The 20,467-nt window shown below is 54.0% G+C and overlaps 2 protein-coding genes across 6 annotated transcripts in view; both read right to left on the bottom strand.

Annotated features, from left to right (window-relative positions):
• The window catches only part of NECTIN2 (nectin cell adhesion molecule 2), a 32,595-nt gene extending 23,228 nt beyond the window's left edge, over positions 1 to 9,367 (bottom strand). For 3 of the 5 annotated variants that reach the window (XM_069088976.1, XM_069088977.1, XM_069088979.1), the window contains exons 1-3: positions 9,012 to 9,366; positions 1,270 to 1,650; positions 197 to 493 (exon numbers count right to left, since the gene is read on the bottom strand). In XM_069088976.1, coding sequence (XP_068945077.1) covers positions 197 to 493; positions 1,270 to 1,650; positions 9,012 to 9,063 — 730 coding nt within the window. In that variant the 5' untranslated portion in view covers positions 9,064 to 9,366. Of the gene's footprint in view, positions 1 to 196; positions 494 to 1,269; positions 1,651 to 9,011 lie in introns of all 5 variants that reach the window. The other 2 variants (XM_069088978.1, XM_069088980.1) reach the window with 2 other exon arrangements.
• A 5,238-nt stretch (positions 9,368 to 14,605) lies between these two features.
• BCAM (basal cell adhesion molecule (Lutheran blood group)) lies at positions 14,606 to 20,265 on the bottom strand. The gene is made up of 13 exons (XM_069088974.1): positions 20,011 to 20,265; positions 19,660 to 19,730; positions 19,433 to 19,529; positions 18,930 to 19,112; positions 18,442 to 18,578; positions 17,936 to 18,095; positions 17,145 to 17,260; positions 16,882 to 17,023; positions 16,397 to 16,533; positions 16,014 to 16,149; positions 15,793 to 15,931; positions 14,946 to 15,066; positions 14,606 to 14,855 (listed from the first exon to the last, which is right to left on the bottom strand). Exons 1-13 carry the CDS (start codon positions 20,201 to 20,203, stop codon positions 14,850 to 14,852), a joined length of 1,638 nt encoding a protein of 545 aa, XP_068945075.1. The 5' UTR covers positions 20,204 to 20,265; the 3' UTR covers positions 14,606 to 14,849.
• Positions 20,266 to 20,467: the final 202 nt, after the last annotated feature.

The raw sequence follows: 20,467 nt of genomic DNA, 5'->3' as shown, positions 1-20,467 counted from the left end.
CAGGAAGGAACAAGGAGAAAGGGACTCAGAATGGTCAGGGAGGGCATCTCACTTGATCTTTTAGGGACCCACTGAAATGGACAGTGCCCAGGGCTCAGAGGAGAGACTGGAGGACAAAGTAGAGGTACCATCTGCCGACTCCCCAGCCTAGAAATGATGGTAAGCAGAGGGACTAGGGGAAGAGCAGGCCACTCACATTTCACAGAAAGGGTGAGGGGAATCAGGACAGGCTCTGAGAGGGTCTCGTGCTCCACCTTACAGGTGACCTTTGCCCCATCCGCTTGAGGGGTGGGCACCAGGGTGAAGCGGCTGGTGACGGTGAACGTGCCAGGCACAGGCCCCACTGTTCTCGTCTCTGTGCCATCACCCAGCAGGGGAGAGAACCAAGAGATGCGGGCGGGTGGACGGCCCCCTGTGGAGACACATCGGGCCATGGGCATTGGGTCTGGGCCCAGTGTCACCTCTTGGGACTCCGCGTGGTTCTGGGGCTCAGCTGGAAGACAAAAGAGAGAAGGTGGTATTTAGGCTTTGATATTTCCATTTCTCGCCTCCCTCTGTTCCAGATGCTGATGGATGAATGATTGAAAAAAATCTTTATTAGTCCCTTATTACATACCAGGCACAGTGGCCCAGGTCCTAATGCTGCCATGCCCAGTAGTGCTTGAAGGGTCCTCAACACAGTGAACACAGAACATAGTTGTGACCAGGCCAGAAGGGCTCTCAGAACACATACGTCAGGGCTAGAAGGACCCTTGGCTTCTAGAACACACAATATTCTTTTGCTGTGAGAAAGAGGGACCCTCTGGACATGACGGCACCTTAGGGAAGGGCCAAGAGACACTTTCCTTCAATGAGAACAACTGTGTTTTTTGACATCTTTACAAATGGAAGGTTTGACATGTTTCGAGGTTTGACCTTAAGTGATATAGGTCAAGTTTATTCTGTTTTGCAAAAATTCAATTTACCATAAAAATTTGGCTAGGAAAGTAAATTTTAGACTAAGCAAAACCATAAAATGACTTTTATCCATCACAACACAACACCCAGTATTTGTGATACATCTGGTGAAACTTGGGGCCCCCTCTTTTGAAAACCACTGGTCTGGAGTGGCCTTTAAAACCCCAAGCATCAGGACCTGGAAGCATAGATGAGAGACCCCTTGGGGCCTGGAACACTGACCACTGGGGCAGAAAGGGCCCTTAGGAAGCAGAAGGCCAGAGCTGCTGAAGGCCCTGAAGCATGGGTGTACCCCCTGCCGTGCCCTCTTACCCAGCACTCTGAGCCTAGTGGCTCCTTTACTGCTCCCCCAGGGGAAGGTAGCAAACTCGCAGGTGTAGTTGGCCTCATCCTCAGCCCTCAGTCCTTTCAACAGCAGGGTGCCGTCCCGTAGCTCTGCCTCAGTTTCCCGGGAGTTTCCAATGACAAAGAACATCCGCTGGTCATAGGGCTCTGAATTCGGAAAGCTGGCACCGTGTGTGGGATGGAAGACGGCCACGCTCTGGCTGCCCCCGTACCTGTCCCAGCGGAGCCACATCACCTGGGACACTCGGATTTCACTTTCCCTAGACTGAAGGTGGCAGGGGAGCCTCACATCACTTCCCAGAAGGCCTCGAACTTCAGCTGGCACCTCAACTTGAACATTCTGGGCTCCTGGAGAGGAGAAAGAGGAAGCATAGCAGGAGGCAAGGTCTAAAGTGAGTCAGCGCTGGAGAAGACGCACTCACTCGGGCACTTAGCAGCATTTCTGTGTCCAGCCTCCAGCTAGGTACTGACCATGGGAGACAGAAAGAAGGGAGGCGGCCTTCCAATTTAGAGGACCAGCAATCAATAAGCAAATAATAAACAATAATCAACAAAGGCCCAAGTGCTGGGGATATGCAAACAGGCAAAAGACAGCCCCTGCCCTCAAGGCACTTACAGCCCAATGGGGAGACAGCAAGCAAACAAGTCACATATAGGAAAAACAGGAAATAATTAACAGAGGGAAGGCACTGGAATTAAGAGGGGTTGTGGAAGGCTTCCACTGCAAAGATGGGATTTCAGTGGGCCTTAAAGGCTCCACCAAGAAAATAGCGTAGACCATTTGTGATGAGGCCAAGGAGGGCACAGGGGCCGATATATTCAGAACTTGGGGAGCAGGCTGTGGGAGATGGGGCAGTGAGGGAAGGCATCTGGACCACGGGGAAGATTCCCTGAGGGAGACCCTAGGGAGGTTCTGAGCAGGGCAGGTGGAGGTGAAGAATGTTGGAACTGAGTGAGCTCTCAGATTTTCTCATTTAACTTCCTCGTCCTACAAGAGGCCCAGAGGGAAAGGGCTTTGTTCAGTTAGGGTCACCTAATAGGGCAGCTACCCACAGCCTCCCCTGGCTTTGACCCTTTGTGTCATACTGTGGGACAGGACACTCAACCCAGATGGGGAGACAAGCAGCTCCCCTCACCCTCCAGGAAAACATGGCTGAACCCAGTCAAGGTGTGAGGCAGTGAGGTCAGGAGAAGAGACCTTTGGGGAACTGGGCAGTCAGAAAAGGATTCCTTTAAGAGTTGGGAGCTATGGGGAAAATAGTGAGATGTGGGGCTCTGGATCTGGGGGGAAATGAGAGAAGACAGCCCAACTTCCTTTCCCTTCATATCCCTCTAGGACCCAGGTATCCTGATCCCCAGCCCTGCCCATCTGGCAGGAAGCCTGCAGGCTGGGGAAGAGGGCTTCGATGGGCCAGGAAGGGTGTGGGAGGACCCAGCTGATACCCATAAACCTGTCACCAGTTGGGCCAGGGCCCCAAGGCAAGGGAAGCTGATGTCCCTGGTCTCCCCCGCCACCCCCATCTCTACTGTGTTGCCAGGCCAGGGAAAAAGACATGGTTTGCCAAGGTCAGAACTGGCAACCAGCCCAGCCAGAGAACGCCCTGATGCAGGTGTGGGAGTAGAGGCTGGAGGCCTGGGGGATAAGGAAGTTTGGGCCTCAAAAGGGTGAGAAACTGGGGCCCCAAACCCCTTTGGTCTCCGATAAAGGAGGTGGAGGATCCAGGTCTGAATATCTGGCTGACTCATTAGGAAGAAAGGTCACACACAGAGGTCTAGACCTCTGGGTCCTGAGGGAGGTGGGGACTTCAGCTCAGAATTCTGGGCCCAGGAAGGAGCTTTTGGGAGGCAAGATGCTTGGGTTCCTGCCAGACTGGCTGCAGGGCTCCAGGTGCCCAGACTGTCCCCCCCTGCCTCCTAGTAAAATGGGGTTCCCCTGGGTGGGGCAGGATGTAGGCTCCGCTCATATAGCAAAAGTGCTTTGAGATCCCTTAGCTGCTGCTGGTCTAGCCACCTCATTAATTCATTAATTGCCAATAATAAGCATACTCCTGCCCCCGCAACGGAAATCCGGGATGGGGGTGGGAGCCCAGTCCGTCCCAATCATTTGTCTCCGTGCATCTGCACAGCCTCCACGGAGGCCAAGCCCTAATCATATTAATGACAATAACACTAGCAGCCAGCATTTATATTGTACTTAAAGGTTTGCTAAGAATTTGATGCAGATTATCTCCTCTGATTGTCACAGCAACCCCATTAGGTAGACATTCTTATCCCCACTTTAGGTGACTTTTTTTGCTTTTTGGAGGGCAATTGGGGTTAAGTGACTTGCCCAAGGTCACATGGCTAGTTTTGTGTGTGTGTGTGTGTTAAGTGTCTGAGGCCATTATCCCCACTTTAAAGACAAGACAATGGAGGCAGTCAGCACTTCAGTTACTTGCCCAGGGTCACACAGCTAGTCGGCAGGGGTCTGAGGCCAGATGCCTACTCAGGTCTCCCTGACTCCAGCCCTGCATTCTGTTCACACACTCACCCTGCCTCCTCCAGCTGCCTCAGACCCAAGCCTTCTCTGTCACCCACCACCTGTCAGGGACTTAGCTTACTCTATCCCTTTTCTCATTTCGTCCTGCCACCAAGGATTCTGTTCTCCATTTCCATCCATCAACATTTCTGCCTCTCTCAGAGAATAGGAGGGCCTTTGGGCCATCTATTCTGGCCATCATCTTCTTCTAGATGATGTCCAGGGATGAAGTCCCATTGGCTGTGGTGGTCTGGGAGGAGCAGAGCTGGGGTTGGGCCCCATGGCCTGGGAGTCTGTGGCTACCTCGCCATCCACTGCCACATCCTGCCTTCCCCTCCCCTCTGACTTGAGGAACCTCTGGAATTCACAGTCTGTTTCCCATGGCCAGGCTTTCAAGGACTTGGGCATGGGCTAGGTGGCTTCCTCCCCCACAGCCCTTCTCTGGCCCACTTCCTAGAGGCCAGGACAGCAAGAGCATTAGAAATGTAACAACAGTCCAGGCCTGAGCCTGTGTCCCTGAGTTCCTGGCTGGCCTGCAGGGTCTCTCTTCTTTGTGATGGACTCCCCATAGGGCACCAAGGATCTAACCTCATTTCCCCCCTGGCCTCTCTTCTTTAGGCTGTTGTTGTCCAGTTGCATCTTACTCTCTGAGACCCCACTTGGGGTTTTCTTGGCAAAGATACAGGAGAGGTTTGCCATTTCCTTTTCCAAATCACAGATGAGGAAACTGAGGCAAATGGGATTAAGTGACTTGCCCAGGGTCATGTGGCTAGGAAGTGTCTGAGGCTGGATTTGAACTCAGCTCTTCCTAACTCCAGGCCTGCGCTGCCTTGCTGCCCCCCTTGCCTCCCTTCTAATCTCATATAAGGGGGAGAATAAGCCCCTCACCCTTTTGTCTCTCAATCAGCTAAAACCCTGAGAGTCTTCCCCTTCAGACTGATCATTGGTTTTGACTAGGTAAAGAGGTCATTCTCTGCCTCATTTCTTACCTAGCCTTAATCACTGAATGGATGTTGCCTCAGCCAAACTGAAAAAAGTTTAACCTTAGTTTGAAAAGGCCAAGGTCTGTCGCTGCATCTGGGGCCATCTCTAGGTGTCCTGATCCACATCTGGCCACTGGACCCAGATGTCTATGGAGGAGACAGTGAGGCTGGTGACTGCACAGCCCTGCCTCACTTAAATCCAGTTCACTCATATGTCATGGCATCACCTGCCTGACGTCAGGGTCCACTTCAAGAACGAAGGACAAACAGCAGCAATCAACCATGTGTGGGGAGAAGGGGGCAGTCAGCCAAGTCAGTAAACATTTAGTAAGTGTGTACAAAGCGACAGTCACTGTGCTATGTTCCAGGCATGCCAAAAAGGGCGAAAGACAGTTCCCCTGCCCTCAAGGAGTTTAGAGTCTAAAGGGGAAGTGAAAAAATGTGTACCAACAAGCTATAAACAGGAAATAGTTAAGAGGGAAGGCATTAGAATGAATAGGGGCTGGGAAAAGTTTCCTGTGGAAGGTGAAATTTTTAGTTGAAACTTAAAGCTAGGGAAGATGTGGCAGAGATTAAGAGCATTCCAGGCTTCCAGGCACTGGAAAATAGCCAGAGAACTTCTGAAGCCAAGAGACAGAGGGTCTTGTTCATGAAACAGCCAGGAGGTCAGGGATGCTGGATGGAAGAATTAAGTGAGAGAGAGAGAGAGAGAGAGAGAGAGAGAGAGAGAGAGTGTGTGCATGTTTATGTGGAGGGTGGAGGAGGTTTGCAAGGGCTTTGAATGACAGATCCTACATGATGGGGACCAATAGTTTATTGAGTAGAAGAAAACAAGGTTGTACTTGCTTAGGGGAGTGAGGATGATAAATTCTGAGAGAGGAGGGGCCTTATCATTTTACAGATAAAGGCTGGGATTGGAGTACAGGGCCTTCTACACTGTTCCCCCAGCAATGTGGTGAGGACATCCTTCGAGTCCAGCCCAGTGCCTGTGGACAGCAGCTACACACAAGGGCATTGCAGGCAGTAGAGAATGACAGTGGCTACCCAGAATGGGTGCTATGTAAGTGTGCTGAGGAAGAAGAAAGCCCCAAGGGAGGGATGGAGAAAGGGGAGAGAAGAACTAAGGGGGGGGAGGGGGAGAGAAAAGAAAGACAGAGGATGAACAGGCCAGAGAGCACCAGAAGCTAGGAGGGACTGGAGAAGAGAAGGTGTCAGAGCCAGGAAGGAACCTTAGAACTGAGAACACTTGTACCCCTGGTGCTTAGCAAAGTACCTGGCACAGAGGAAGGGACCATCCATAGAGGTGCCGTGGGACCTTGAGGAACAGCATGGGGCAGGCACTGGCTGAGGAATCAGAAAGGCTTGGGTTCAAATCCCTTCTCAGACTAGCCATGGGACCCCAGAGCAGGTGGCTTCCTTCCTGTGCCTCACTTTTCCTATCTATAAAATGGTGTCTGATGGGATCCAAGGTCCCATCCATCTCAGAATGTATCTTTATCACTCACCCTGACCCACACTTGCCCATTTTCTCCACTTACTGATAGGTGAGGCCCTTATTTTCTTGATTAAGTGAAGAGGTAAGGGAATGGAGGGTGGGGAGAACCTGGGGCTGCTTCCTGACCTACCTAAGAGAAAGAGAAAAAGCACCAAGCTGGTGACAGAGATCAAAGAGATAATAGAAAAATATGCTGAGAGAAGAGATAATGTACTTTCTCACTCTAAATATCTGATTCTATGATTTTTAGAATATAGAAGATCAGTGCTGGGAGATCCTTAGGACAGGGAATGTGAGGGCTGGAAGGGGCCTTAGAACAGGGAATGTCAGAGCTGGGAGGGGCCTTAGAACAGAGGATATCAGGGCTGGGAGGGGCCTTAGAACAGAGGATATCAGGGCTGGGAGGGGCCTTAGAACAGAGGATGTCAGGGCTGGAAAGGGCCTTAGAACAGGGAATGTCAGAGCTGGGAGAGGCCTTAGAATAGGGGATGTCAGGGTTGGGAGGGGCCTTAGAACAGGGAATGTCAGAGCTGGGAGGAGCCTTAGAACAGGGAATGTCAGAGCTGGGAGGGGCCTTAGAACAGGGAATGTCAAGGCTGGGAGGGGCCTTAGAACAAACAGAAAATGTCAGATCTGGGAGAGACCTTAAAACTGAAAATGTCAGGGCTGAGACTTCTGAACACAGAAGACACAATATAATTGAAGGGACAGAATCTTAGTTGAGCCTGGGGGTAAGAATGAAATATCTTGCTCAATAAGGTCTCTCCTAGTTACCCACCATCCCATACTGGCCCTCATTACTTCACTCCTGAACAATAGTAGGCTTGGGGGGTGGGCAATGCTAGTGTCTGCTGTCTCAAGTCTCCCCTCACTCCAGTCCATCTTATATCAGCTGTCAAAGTATTCTTTCTTGAGTGCAGATCTGACCACATCACACCCTTCTTCAAGAAACTTCAGTGACTCCCTACTACCTCCTGATCAAAAATAAAACTGGCTTTTGGAATTCGAAACCCTTTGTAAGCTGGCTCCTTCTCAGCTTCCTAGTTTTCTGGGGAACTTAACACCCCCCACCCATACTGGCTTCCTGTGCAGTTCTTTAAAGCTACATCTTCCTAGACTCAGTGCATTTTCACGGGCCATCCACCAGGCCTGGATCTCTCTCCCTCCTCCCGAGAGAAGCCTTTTCTGTTTCCCCTCTGCTAGTCTCCCCCCCCCCCAATTCAGTTTATCTCCAATTTGTCCTGTCCACAGCCTGTTTGCACATTGAGCTTTGCATATTTTCTCCCCTCCTTAGACAGAGCTCCTAGAAAACAGGGGTCGTGTTTTGCGTTTGCTCGTATCCCAACAGTCAGCACAGTCTGGCACATAGTCGACAGGTAGCTGAGTTGGAGGGGTGCCCCGAGCCCAGTCCTCCTCCGCCCAGGCTGTAGGTAAATAGCCTGGTCAGTCACCTGAGAGGGAAGGAGGGACTGGAGCACGCCGGCGCTACCGGCAGAGCCACCCCAGTCTCCCCCCGCCCCTTTCCAGAGCTAGGAGGGGGGAGGGGCAGAGGAGAAAGCCCGCCCCAGACTCATCTCTCTTCTCCCCCAGGCTCTCTAGGACAAAGACTGCAGAGAAGGAAAATGCCGGAGCCTCGGAAATCGGTATGGCCGAGAGGGGCAGAGCCCAAAGGGTGGGGAGGGGGGGGGGGGCGAGGTCAGAACTACTTTCGATGAAAGTGAAACCCAGGAAAGTTGCGGTGGGAATGAATGGCCCAGCGCCCGGCCGAATCCTCAATTTTCCCCCAGCAGTTCCCAGACAGCTTCCAAACCTCAGGAATTCGGGCATCGCATTCCCCCCCCACGGAAGCCAGGTGTCTCCCCCTCCCCCTTTTGGAGGCCCAGGTGCCCAGCTCTCCCGGTACAGTACTTCAGGAATCTGCTCCAACCCCCAACCCAGCCTTCTAGGAACCCGGGAATCTAATCGGCGCTGGCTGCGGGGTGGGGATTGGGGAGGGGGCGCCGGCGGGGGTCTCCGTCTTTCCCCTCCCCCCAGGAGCACATTCCCTACATTCCAGGGGAACGCGCGGGGGGCGGGAGCGCGACTGAAGCAGACCCCGCTCGAGTTAACCCCCTCCTTGCCAGGAGGGGGAAGAGAAGACGCTGGTGGGGTAGGCAGGGAGGGGTGTAGCTGGGGGCTCAGGTGGGGGATGGGAAGACCGGACGGAGGAGTAAGGACAAGGGAGGGATCGGCCCTCAGACATAGCTCGGGGACAGGGCGGCCCGAGTTCAGACGAAAGGGATGGAGAAACGCGAAAGGAGGAGGGGTCAGACGTTAGCGACGGAGGGGGAAATAGGGAAGGGGGGAGCTGGTGTGAGGAGTAAGGGTCCTCAAGGCTTGAGATGCTTCGAGGGTGGGAGGGATGTCGTGGGAATGAGAGAAGGACCCAAATGGCCTGGGTAAAGCGACTCCCAGCCAGGGTCGAGAACAGAGGGAAGAGGAAACACAGGACAGGGAGGGAGGAGGGGCGCCGGGGTTCTCCTCGGGTCAGGGCTTGGGGGGCTATCTTGGTCTACCAGAGTCCAGCAGGGCAAGGGAGGCGAGGGCAGACAGGCGGGGCGGGGGGGAGGGGATCGCCCGCGGCCCCAAGGGTGCGAAGGGGGGAGGATGGGACGTAGCTAGGGGCCAGGGTCTCGGGAGCGATCACGCCCCCCCCCCCCCCCCGGGTCCTTACCGGTCCCCAGGAACAACAGCAGTAGCAGCGGGAGGGCGGTGGACCGGGCCATGGGCGGCCCGGGGCGCTGGGCCCGGGCCAGGGAAGGCTGCGTGTCCGTGTCCGCGAGTCCGTGGGTCCGCTTCCCCGGGCTACTCCCTTCCAGCGCCGGGGCCCGTTCTCGCTCCGCTCCGGAGCCTCGGCTCCCGCAGGGGCAGCTCCGGCCGCGGACACCTAGCCGCCTCTCTGACGTCACCGGAGGAGGGGACCCTTCCCCTCCCCTTCCCTCCGTCCCCTCCCGGCGTTCTGTCCTTTCCCCACCCCCAGCCAAGCCGGGCCCTCGAAGCGGCTCATCCCTGCTGCTCTCTGGACTCTAGTCACGCCCCCTCCAGGGCCTTTCCCTCCTGGACCACACCCCTCGGTGGCCCCGCCTACGCGGCCAGGTTTCCCCTCTCGGCTGGCTCTGGGCTCTGCCCTTCCAGGCACCGGCTCCTCCTCTCCCCGCGGCTCCCCTTTCCGCACCCTCTCCCCAGGGTCTGTGCCTCCTTCTCCCAGCCCCCACGGGGGAAGCTACGCCTTCTTCTGGCCAGAGTCGTTCTCGACCTCCTTCCTTTCATCTCGATCCAGGTCTCAGCATCTCTCTGTATAGATTTGTGTCCCTAGTCTCAGTCTAAGCAACTCTGTCTCCTTCTTTGTTTCTATGTATCTTTCTGGGCTGGTCTCAGTTTGTCCCTCTCTGGAATGGGTGTCTCAATGTACATTTCTTTGCTCGTATACTTGTTTTTCACTAAACACGTCAATACTTCCACGGATGCGGGATCTCCTCTGCTGCTGAGACATCCTTCACCTCTTTCTCTTCCAGCCTTGAACCCCACAGACACCTGCCAGTTATTTCAGTCCCCTAGGATGTAGCTCATTCGGACCAGTATCACTCCTTAAAGGCATCTCACTAACTTCTCCCTGCCCTTAGCTTTCAAATCTCAGTGAAGCATTTCTGTTTTCTCCTTAATCCAAAAACGATTCTTCTTGTCAGACAAAGCAGGAACAAAAGACGCTTTGAATTAGCCCTGCCCACTCTATGTTGATCAACACTGGTATTTTGGCTTTCCTGTCCCTTCTTTTATCTTCCTCGGTTCCAATAGATTAAAAAAAAAAAAAAGCCCTTCCTTTTGGTCCAGAAGCTTAGTCTAAATCAGCAGTGGGGAATCTGTGGCCCCGAGGCCACATGTGGCCCTCTAAGTCCTCAAGTGTGGCCCTTTGACTCCAAACTCCACAGGGCAGATTTGTCAGAGGGCCACACTTGAGGACCTAGAGGGCCTCATGTGGCCTCGAGGCCGAAGGTAATCCACCCATTGTCTAAGCTTTGTTATTCCTGGTCAGATTCTTCATACCAGGGCCCTCTTTTGTCTCCAACCTCAGCTACTTGTCTTTGTTCCCCATTTATCTATCAGTGCCATAGGAACTGGCTGGAAGGGTCCTTAATGATCGACTGGTTTGATTCCCTTATCTCATGTTGGGGAAACTGAACCCCAGAGAAACTTGCCCAAAGTCCCAAAGGCAGAAAACAGCAGAGCTTGATTTGAACCAAGGTTTTCCTCTTAAAAGCTTTATACCTCTTAAAAAAAAATTGGTCAGTGAGTTCCCTGTCTCTCTGAGTATATGTTTCCCATCTTTGTGAATGTATCTGTGTCTATGTTGAGTTTCTTCCTTCCTTCAGAGCCCAGCATAGGTGCCAGGCACATCCTCCCCAGCTCAGAGTCTGCTCCTGCTTTTTAACTATTTCTACACGCCTGGACTCCCACCCCCTCCATCTCATTTTGTATATCTCTAGAAAGCTGTCTGAATCCAAAAGGCCAGCCTTCTGATCTGGCCTCTGATAAATATTGTTTACTCAATGTGTGACCCTAGCTAAGTAATTTGACCTTCCTAAGCCTCAGTCATTTCTGCACCCATAATGGGGATAATATTAATAGCATGTGTCTAGTGTTGTAGTGAGCTTCAAATTTCAAGTAATTTCCCTAGAGGCTTTAGAAAGCTTAGAGCTCAAAGTTAAAACCCTCCCCACCCCACAGACAATAAGCTGGTTAGTTCATTGCTCGAGGGGGACTGTCCCCTCCTTTCTGGCTTTGGGCTCCGGACGCCTCCAGGATAAATATTTTTTGAAGTGAATGCTCTGCCTGTCTCTTTCCATCTGTGTGTCTTTCACCTTAGACTTTCAACCAGACTTGACTCTCCTTCAGGTTCTCCTGAGGATTGATTCTCAAGGAACTGTTCAGAGTCTGCAGTTGCTCCCATCGCCACAAGGGGGCAGCACAGTCCTACCCCCAAGTTGATCTAGGTTCTCCCATCAACCAATGGAGAGAGCCAAAGGGTTTTGGGTAAGAGAGACTGTTGTGTGTGTGCTGGAGGTTTGGGGGAGATGGGGTCTTCTCCCATGGTGCCTCCCATTCTGAATCACGCCCAGCCATGTTCTCTGTGTCTCCCTGTGCCTCTCAGGGTTTCTCTCTGACTTTATGTCTCTCCCCCACAGTCTCCATCATCCACTATCTCTATTACTTATTCTTTGTCTCTGACCCATCAGGCTTTGCGCTGCAACGTTGAGCATGCTGGATGATGGGTTAAAGGACCCGGGTTAAGTGTCTGAGGCCAGATTTGAACTCAGGTCCGTCTGACTTCAGGGCTGGTGCTCTATTCACTGTGCCACCTAGCCGACCCTTCTTCAATTTTCTTATCAATAGGCTCAGATAGATTTATTTTGAGAGTGGAGGGTGGGGTGGAGGGGTTATTCGGAGAACCAAATGGGACTATCAGAACTTTCTTCAGACTCAGTGCCTCTGATTTGTGTTACTGTCTTATTTTGTTTCAATCTCTCTGTCCGTAGAACAGTGTGTCAGAGCTGGGAGGGCCTTAGAACAGGGAATGTCAGAGCTGGAAGGGCACTTAAAACAGGGAATGTCAGAGCTGGGAGGGCCCTTAGAACAGGAAAGGTCAGAGCTGGGAAAAACCTTAGTACAAAGAACCCAGAATGTTGGAAAAAGAAGGGGTTTTAGAGACCTATTCTAATCTCCTCACTTTACAAATGGGCACCTTGAAGTCCAGAAAAGAAAGGGATTTGTACAAGATTACACATTAAAGAAAGGGCAGAGTCTCTGGACTTCCTGCCCTGGCTCTCTCTTGCATTGAGAAGCTCTGCCCCTCTCCCCCACACTCCTCAACATTCCTGTGGTTACTGAGAAGAGAAAGAGGTGACTGGGCCATCTGTGTGGTGTGAAGTGGTGCTGGCCATACCTGTACCCAAAGACCTCCAGCCCTTGCCTCAATTTTTTGACCATTTTGAAGTCCAAGACACCTGCCCCACAACAGCCTCAGGGAAGTTAGCCTCACAAGGACAGTCTTCCTCTTTGTACAGATGCTGGAAACTGAAGCTGGAAATGTCTGTGGGAGGTCAGTCTGAACCAGGGGACAGATTCTCATCTTCCCCTTCAGCCAAATAGCCTAACTCTCACTAAGGCCCTAGAATTTCTCCAGGGAATGGCCCCCAGTAGGGACGCAGTGAGGGAGAGGGGGAAGAGCCCTGGCCTGGGATTTGGGACATTTCGATCTGAGCTCAGACCTGCGTGGGACAAATCCCTACCTTTCTCGGGACCTTACTTTCCCATCATTTATAAAATGGGCCCTTTTGGCTCCCAGAATCTAGGATTTCTTTTTTTGGAAGGGCATGCAGGGGGAAGGGAATTCTGTGTCTAGATAAAAACTGTTGGGGGCATTATGCAAATAAAGCAGGCCATATGCAAATATATGCCATTCCCCTGCTGGGAAGGGGGCCTGGGGCTTCCCTTGATTAGCTGGGAGCAGGTGCTGGGCGGGAGACCCTCTGACTGTCCATTGGGGTGTGTGTGGTGTATGTGGGGGGCTCATGTGACTCTCCTCCACCCCCTGCCATCTGTCTTCCCTCAGATCCCAGTCTGCCCATCTGCCCCCAGACTGTCTCCTCTGTCCAGCTGAGTTTCTGGCTCTCTCCCCTTGGGGGTCTCTCCCTTTCCCTCGGCTTCTTTGCATCTTCTCATCAACCTCTCTCCCTTGGCCTGGGATTTCCCATTTCTGTCTCCCAGGAAAGAGCCTATCTACTCAAAATTCCAGAATTCAGGAGCTGGTAGGCACCTTGGTGGGCACCAAGGCTGCCCACAATGGAAGAGGAATCTTTGATCCGCCCCACCCTCCCGAGCCCAAGAGTTGGGACAGCTTTTCTCAAATTGGCCTCATGGTAATTTCCTCCCATTGTTTCTGGCTCTGCTCTCTGGGGCCAAACAGCAAAGCTGAACTCTTTTCCATGGGACAGCCTTTCAAATCCTTGAAGACAGTCTTCCCCAGGCTAAACAGCCCCAGTCCTTTCAATCGGGCCCCACAGGCCTTGTCCTGATGCTGGCCAGCTTATGTGCTGCCCAGAACTGAGCCCCCTCCTCCAGAGGAGGCCTGATCCCCTCATTTTAGAAGGGGAAAAGCACCAAAGTCTCAGATTGGGGGAATGGGGATCTCAATTTTAATGTTTCTGTGTTTCTTTCCCATATACTTTTTTCTCAGTATCTAATTGTTTTGGTTTGTTTATCTGGTAAAACCACTCTCAGAATTGGAAAGTCCCTTAAAAAGAAATACAGGATATCAGAGCTGGGAGGAGTCTAAGACCAGGGAACGTCAGAGATGAAGAAGAATCTTAGAACAGAGATAGAGAACGTCAGAGCTGGAATTTAACTTTAGAACATGGGATGTCAGAGCTGGGAGGGAACCTTAGAGCAGAGATTGTCAGAGCTGGAAGGACTTTAGAACAGAAAATTATCAGAGTTGGAAGGGAGCTTAGAACCTAGAATGTCAGCTGGAAGGCTCTGACGTTTACAGGTGGGGGAATGGAGACCTAGAGAATAGATGGGGTTTGTTCATGGACAGGCACTCCACACTGGGACAGAGGAGGCCGGCACTTGAAGCCTGTGTCCTGTCCCATGCCCTGAGTTTTCCCATGGTGTTAGGCTACCCCACCCCTCTCACAATCTGCTTGTCCCTTCTTCTCCTTCCACTCCCAGCTTGATCTCCAGCTTCCTCCCCTGGGCCCTCTAACCAGCAGCTGCGGAACGATTCACACCATCAGTTTTCTGGCCTTTCCAGCTCAGCCCTGTAAACCTACTTAAAGGGGGCAGCAGCCCTTACAATGACACACCTCCCCTGCCTCAGGCGGCTGCCTAGGTGCCCATCCCATCCTTCCCACCCCCCTTCCCAACCGGACCTCATTAACTTTCCCTGTTTCATTTCCTTCCAAATGCTGGTCAGCTGTTTCCGGGGATTGGGGATGGAGGTGGGGGAGTGGGGTCCGGAATAGGCAGGGCAGGCTGTCTCCCACTCTTTCCCAAGGGCCCCCAAGCAGTGAATTCAGAAACTAGTCTGCGGGGCTGGGGGGCTGTTGGACGGCCTTTATTTAGTCTCCAGTGTTTCTGACCAAGGTGAAGGAAGGGTGAGGGGGTAGGCAGGGATCCAGTGTCAGACTATACAGTAGAAGGGAGGGAGAACAGACCTCAGAGGCTGGTAAAAATAGCTCCCTCCACTGACCCCCTCCTCCCAGGGCCAGGCCCCAGGCCAGAAGCCAAGGGATATTTCAGGGGCTGGGGGAAGGAGATTCTCATCTCTGAAGGGCGGGCCAGCCCAGGCCCTATCCCATATTCCAAGTCTCAGGCAGGGGAAGGAAGTGGTGGGGGAAGGGGTGGCTGGGACTAGATGGAGGGTACTCCCCAGCTCCCACCACCTGCAAACAGCTCTCTTTGAGTCTGGTGAAAGATTGAAGGTGGGGCTGAAGGCATGCCAGAGTCCTCAGGCTCAGCACTGCAGAAGGGCAAACAGAAGGCCTGGGTTAGGAGATCATGTCGCCCTCTCCCTTGCCCCCCTCCCGGAGCCAGGCCCCTGGTGGCTAACCTCATCCCCAAAGCTATGGCCTCCTCGGCTGCTGCCCCCTCCACCTCCTCCTCCTGACAGCAGGCCTGTCTGCTCTGGGCGATCCAGGCCAGGGCGGCTGGGCTCCGGCTCAGGGGGCAGCCTGGGAGATGAGAGAGAAACAGGATGATGGGTAAGAACAGACATCAGGAAAGGTCCAGGGACCAGATCTTCATCTGGGAGCTCTGATCATAGTGACAGGGTCAGGTCCAGTTCAAACAGAAGCAAGGTGAAGGTCAGGAATAAAGCAGGTGCCAGAGACAGTCAGGCTCACAAAGCCTGCTTACCCCACTGCCGTCCTCCCCATCTGGCATGTCCTCCCTCCCCGCCTGGCCTCCCTCCCCACCCCCACCTGGGATGTCCTCCCTCCCTGCCTGGCATGTCCTCCCTCCTCACCTGGCATGTCCTCCCTCCTCACCTGGCATGTCCTCCCTCCTCACCTGGGATGTTCTCCCTTCTCACCTGGCATGTTCTCCCTCCTCACCTGGGATGTTCTCCCTCTCCACCTGGCATGTCCTCCCTCCTCACCTAGGATGTTCTCCCTCTCCACCTGGCATGTTCTCCCTCCTCACCTGGCATGTCCTCCCTCCCCACCCTCACCTGGCATGTCCTCCCTCCCCACGTCTGGTTCTTGGTACCCCTAGTTTCCTCCCAAGTTCAGCCCAAGTACAACCTTCTCTTTATTTTGTTATGGAGTTTATATTGATTTATGTGTGTTTGTGCGGTCCCTCCCACCCCCAGACTTCTGGCCTGGCCTATGAGGTATGCTCACTGAATGGATGATGAGGGTCAGGGTTAGAAGGGACAGAAGTCAGGGGGGCACACTCACGGGGGCACCTTCTCCCGGCTACGACAGCACCGGCCTTTCCGACGCATGCAGTAGAAGACAGCTACAACCAGAAGTAGCAGCCCCACGCTGACAGCAGCTGCCATCACGGCCACGCCTGCCTGGGGGGCCTGTGAGGCCACTGCAGGAGAGGGCAAGGGGTCAGTAGGCAGCCCCTTCCTCAAGAGAGGCTCTATCCCCTGCCCTTGGGGAGGTGGACTCACCCGCCTCAAAGTAGAAGGTATGATGGGTATCACCCAGGTGGTTGGAGGCTGTGCAGGCGACCCCCTCCCTGGCCGCAGTCCCTGTTACCTTGAGTTTCAGTGAGCTCTGGACCCAGCCACTGACAATTCTGTTTACCTGTGAGGGGCAGAGGTCAGGGGGCTGGGAGCTCTATGTCCTGTGAGGGGCAGAGGTCGGTAGGCTGGGGCTCTGTCACCCATGTCCCCAGTGGGGTGGAGGACAGTCAGGAATCTGGGTCCCTGAGGTATCTCTGCTGGACAGGAGGGAGGAGACCTAGGTAGCTGCAGTCTCCTCAGGGACAGCCCCCAGATGCTGGAGTCCCTAGGCAGGGGATTCAGGGGGGGCTGGGGACAGGATCTCTTACTGGTTCCCCTTCGTGATTCCAGCTCAGTTCTGGCATTGGGTGTCCCCGGGCAGAGCAGGTCAAGGTCACGTCATCCCCTTCCGTCCAGCCACTGCTGCCCTGAGGCTGCATCTCCTCTGGTTTCAGCTCTGGTTTACCTGGGTAGGTGTGGAAAGACAGAAACAAAGACAGAGAAGAGAGACGGAGAAAAGGGAAATACAGACATAGAGCCAGAAGAGAATAGAGAAAATGGTAGAAAGGGATGGAAAGAGACACACACCGAGATACACAGAGAAAAGGAGACAGAGAGAGAGAGAGAATGGAGGAAAGAGACATGGCCAGGGGAAGAGGACAAGGTGATAGGGACAGAGAGAGAGAGCAAGTGAGAGAGTCACAAAAGAAACAGAGAAACAAAGAGGCTTAGCAGTGAACGTACTGATCCTTTCTGCAGGTTCCAGGATCCCCTTGCTGCCCACTCCCGCCCTCTCTCCAGGCCCTGGGGTTACCTCGCACAAGCAGCTGCACGTTCCGGGTCCTGGTGAGCCCAGGAAGCTTGGGCACTGAGGCCTCACAGGTATAGATACCAGCTGAGGTGAAGGAGACGTTGGTGAGAGTGAGGTGGGGGCCTTGGTCCAGGGGGATGGAATCCTGGGGTGCAGAGAGATGAAAGAATGAGGACAGCGTGTGAGGTGTGGGGGTGGGGAACATTCACAGGGCACTGACCCAGGACTGAGAAGCCAGTGGAAGAGGATGGGGCCTCCTGCCTCACCTTAGTCCAGAGGACTTTGGGGGTTGGGTCCCCAGAAGCTGAGCAGCCCAGCTCCATGCTGTCTCCAAAGGACACTGTCACATTCTCCCCAGGGCTCAGCTCCAGGGGGTCCAGGTCTGGAAGGTGAGACAAAATCAGGAGGAGAAGGGTAAGGGGAGAGGTTAGTGGGGAGAGACAGACAGACAGACAGACAGAGAGAGAGAGATAGAAAGGAGGGAGGGAGAGGGAGAGAAGAGAAAGACAGACACAGAGATACAGACAGACAGACAGACAGAGAAGCATATGGGTGGGCACATGGCACCGTCGTCCCCTCCCCCTCCTCTTCACTTTTTTATCATCAGTGTCTTTTCTGGTTCTTCCTCAGTGTGCTGGACTTTTGGGGTGGGGGTGGGGGGGTAGAAAGGGTGCCCTTGTCCTTGGGGGTTATGGATGGAGAGACAACTAACAAGACTCCAAATATATCCAATGGGGGCAGCTAGGTGGCACAGTGAATAGAGCACTGGCCCTGGAGTCAGGAGGACCTGAGTTCAAATCTGGCCTCAGACACTTGACACACTTACTAGCTGTGTGACCCTGAGCAAGTCCCTTCACCCTGTCTGCCTCAGTTTCCTGCTCTGTAAAATGAGCTGGAGAAGGACTTGGCAAACCAGCCCAGGATCTCTGCTGAGAAAACCGTGAGTGGGGTCATTAGGAGCCGGACACGACTGAAACATTGGATAAGGGGAAAAGAATGAGCCCCTGGCTTGGGGCCTCTGGCCACTCCTGGGCCCCCCTCCTCTGCACCTACTCACATCCCACACGGATCTCCAGCTTTTGGGTCAACTCCACCTCCGGGTCTGCATCAAAATCGGCCACCTCACACTGGTAGAGGCCGCTCTGGTTCCGGGAGATTCTCCTGAGGGTCAGGTTGCCGTTTGTGTTGGTCTCTAGTGACTTTTCTTCCTTCTTTCCCTGCCAAAGACAAGGAAGAGAAATGTATCCCCACAGCCTTCGCTCCCTCAGTGGGTGAGAGACCTGGTGGGAAGTTGGCCAGGCTCATGATACCAGTACCTATCCCAGGTCACTGGGGCTCACTCTGGGACAGAGGGTTAAAATTGTCCCAGGGCAAGAGAAAAAGAGGGCTGAGGGAGGAGAAATGACATGTCCCCAGGGCCAGGAATGGGGGAAATCCCAGGAGAGGGTGTCAAGATTACTCCAAGAGTGAGAATTGAGGGTTGTTTTAGGGCAGGAGATCTGGGTTGGGCTCCAGGGTCATTTATTCTCCCAAAGAGGTGGGGAGGGGGCTGGGAGGGGATACCTGCTTCAGTGTGAAGATGTACTCAGGGGTTGGGTTGCCATCTCCCCGACAAAGCAGGTTAACGGTGTCCCCCTCGCGGACCCAGCCTCCAGGGGCTGCTGGGCTGGCCACCCAGAACTGTACATTCTCTGTAGGGTCTGTGGGGGTGTAACAGTAGGGTAAGGATGCATTAGGGGCCAGAAGGTCGGCTCGGAGTTGTGAGGTCAAGGACTGGGAGAAGGATTCAAAGGGGGTCCAGAGGTCAGGGTAAGGTCAGTGGCTGAGGTCACTCCTCATTGTCAGGGGCCTGAGTCTTGCCCATTTGGCTATGGTCAGGGGTCACAGAATAGGGCTTAATAGGTGGGGTCAGAGGTCAGGGATCAAGTTTGTGGCAAGGGGGTCAGAGGCTGATATACTATGTGATGCACCATCAGGTCAGGTGTCAGAAGCTGGCCACTGTCGTGTGTCGGTGGTTGCGGGGGACAGAGGTCGGGGGTCAAAGTGCTCACAGTGTAGAGTGAGATAGAAGGGTGCGGCATCTTGCTGGCCCTGTTGGCCATTGGGCATGTGGTAGGTGGCCCTGCAGTGAAAGGCGGCATCTCGGTCGGCCTTCTTGGGCCTCAGGTAGAGGATGCTGGTGAGGGAGTGGAGGCCGGAGGCCTCTCGGACAGTGCGGCTCACAGCATATAGCTCTGGGGAGACAACAATGTAGGATGGTGGGGCTTCTGTCAGATGCTGGCCTGGCTTCCCCAGCCATCCCCAAGGCTGGCAGAGTCAGTGGGGATTGGGAAGTGTCAGACTTGCATGCTGCTTCTGATCCCTTCCCATCTCCTGCCTGCAGGAAATCTCTGAACCTCAGTTTCCGCACTTGTCAAATGACTGGGTTGTACTAGATGGGCTCTGGGTTCTAGTTCTAAATTCTATTAGGATAGGGATCCCGTGGGCTGGACAAAGTCTCTCCCTCCCGTTCTGTCCACCACCCACCCCACCGGCCCATGTCTTTGAAGCTTACCCCCGTTCAGCTCTGTGGGAATCTCTAGGGCCTCCCCATCCCGGTACCAAGTGATGTTGGGGGCAGGGTTGGCATTTCGGCTGGTACAGGTAGCTATCTGGGAAAGGAGGCTGGCCATCAGATTTGTGGGACGTGAGTGTCTGGGCCCCCCTGCTTTTGCCCCACCGGAGCCCCAGGTGCCCCTCCCCCTCAAGCAAAGCCTGTTTCTGCTTGCCGAGCTCTCCTACCTCATGAGCTTTGTCGTCAACCACTGAAATTGTTCCCTTGTTGGGTATGACCTCAGGGGGCTCAGGGGTCACTGTAATGGATGGGGAGGAGGGGTTCTCATCAGTGGGAAGTGCCCCCATCCTCAGCTGTACCCCTTCCCCACCTGCATCATTTCTCTCCCTATCAGTCCTTGTCTCTCCCTGCCTGCTCCCTGTTTTTTCTCTCAGCTGCCTTGTCTTTGGTTTCTCTCCCTCTCTGGCTGTCTCTCCTTCCCTCTGTCTCCTTCTCTGCCCATCTCTCCTGGCATTTTGCTCGGGGCCCAGTCGGCTGCCCTCCTCCTCTTCCAGGGAAGGCCAGGGTAGGGGGCTCACCTAAGACTCGTAGGTGGCTGGTGGCCTTCACCTTCTCTGCCGTCCCAGTAACTTGGCATGTGTAATCCCGATCATCCCCCATCTCGGCAGAGAGTAGTTGCAGGGACCCGTTGGGATACAGGTGAAAGGGTGTGCTTAGCTTTAGGTCGGGGTCCCCGCTTTTCTTCAGAGCCCCCATTCTTCCCGTGGCCATGACCAATGGAGAGGTGTTTCCTGAGCGGTCTGTCTGTGGGGAAGCCACCAGGAGAGAAGGCTGGGGGGGGGGGCCTGCAGGTGAGCCTCCCGACTTCCCTCTTCTCTCAGCCTCCCTCCGTCTGTTTCTTGCCTCTCCCCAGTCTTCTTCCTTCAGCCTCTGCCTGTTTCTGTGTTGTTCCCTCTCAGTTCCTCCTCCCTCCTCGGTCTCCTCTGTCTGATTCTGTCTCTCAGTCCCGTCCCTTCCTCACCTTCTTCACTGCTC

Source organism: Petaurus breviceps, unplaced genomic scaffold, assembly GCF_028583685.1.
Source record: "Petaurus breviceps papuanus isolate PSGF00001 unplaced genomic scaffold, PetGlider_PUasm1.0 185, whole genome shotgun sequence".
Lineage (NCBI taxonomy): Eukaryota > Metazoa > Chordata > Mammalia > Diprotodontia > Petauridae > Petaurus > Petaurus breviceps.
The sequence above is the reverse complement of the archived record's forward strand: the minus strand, read 5'-3'. Positions and strand labels throughout refer to the sequence as shown.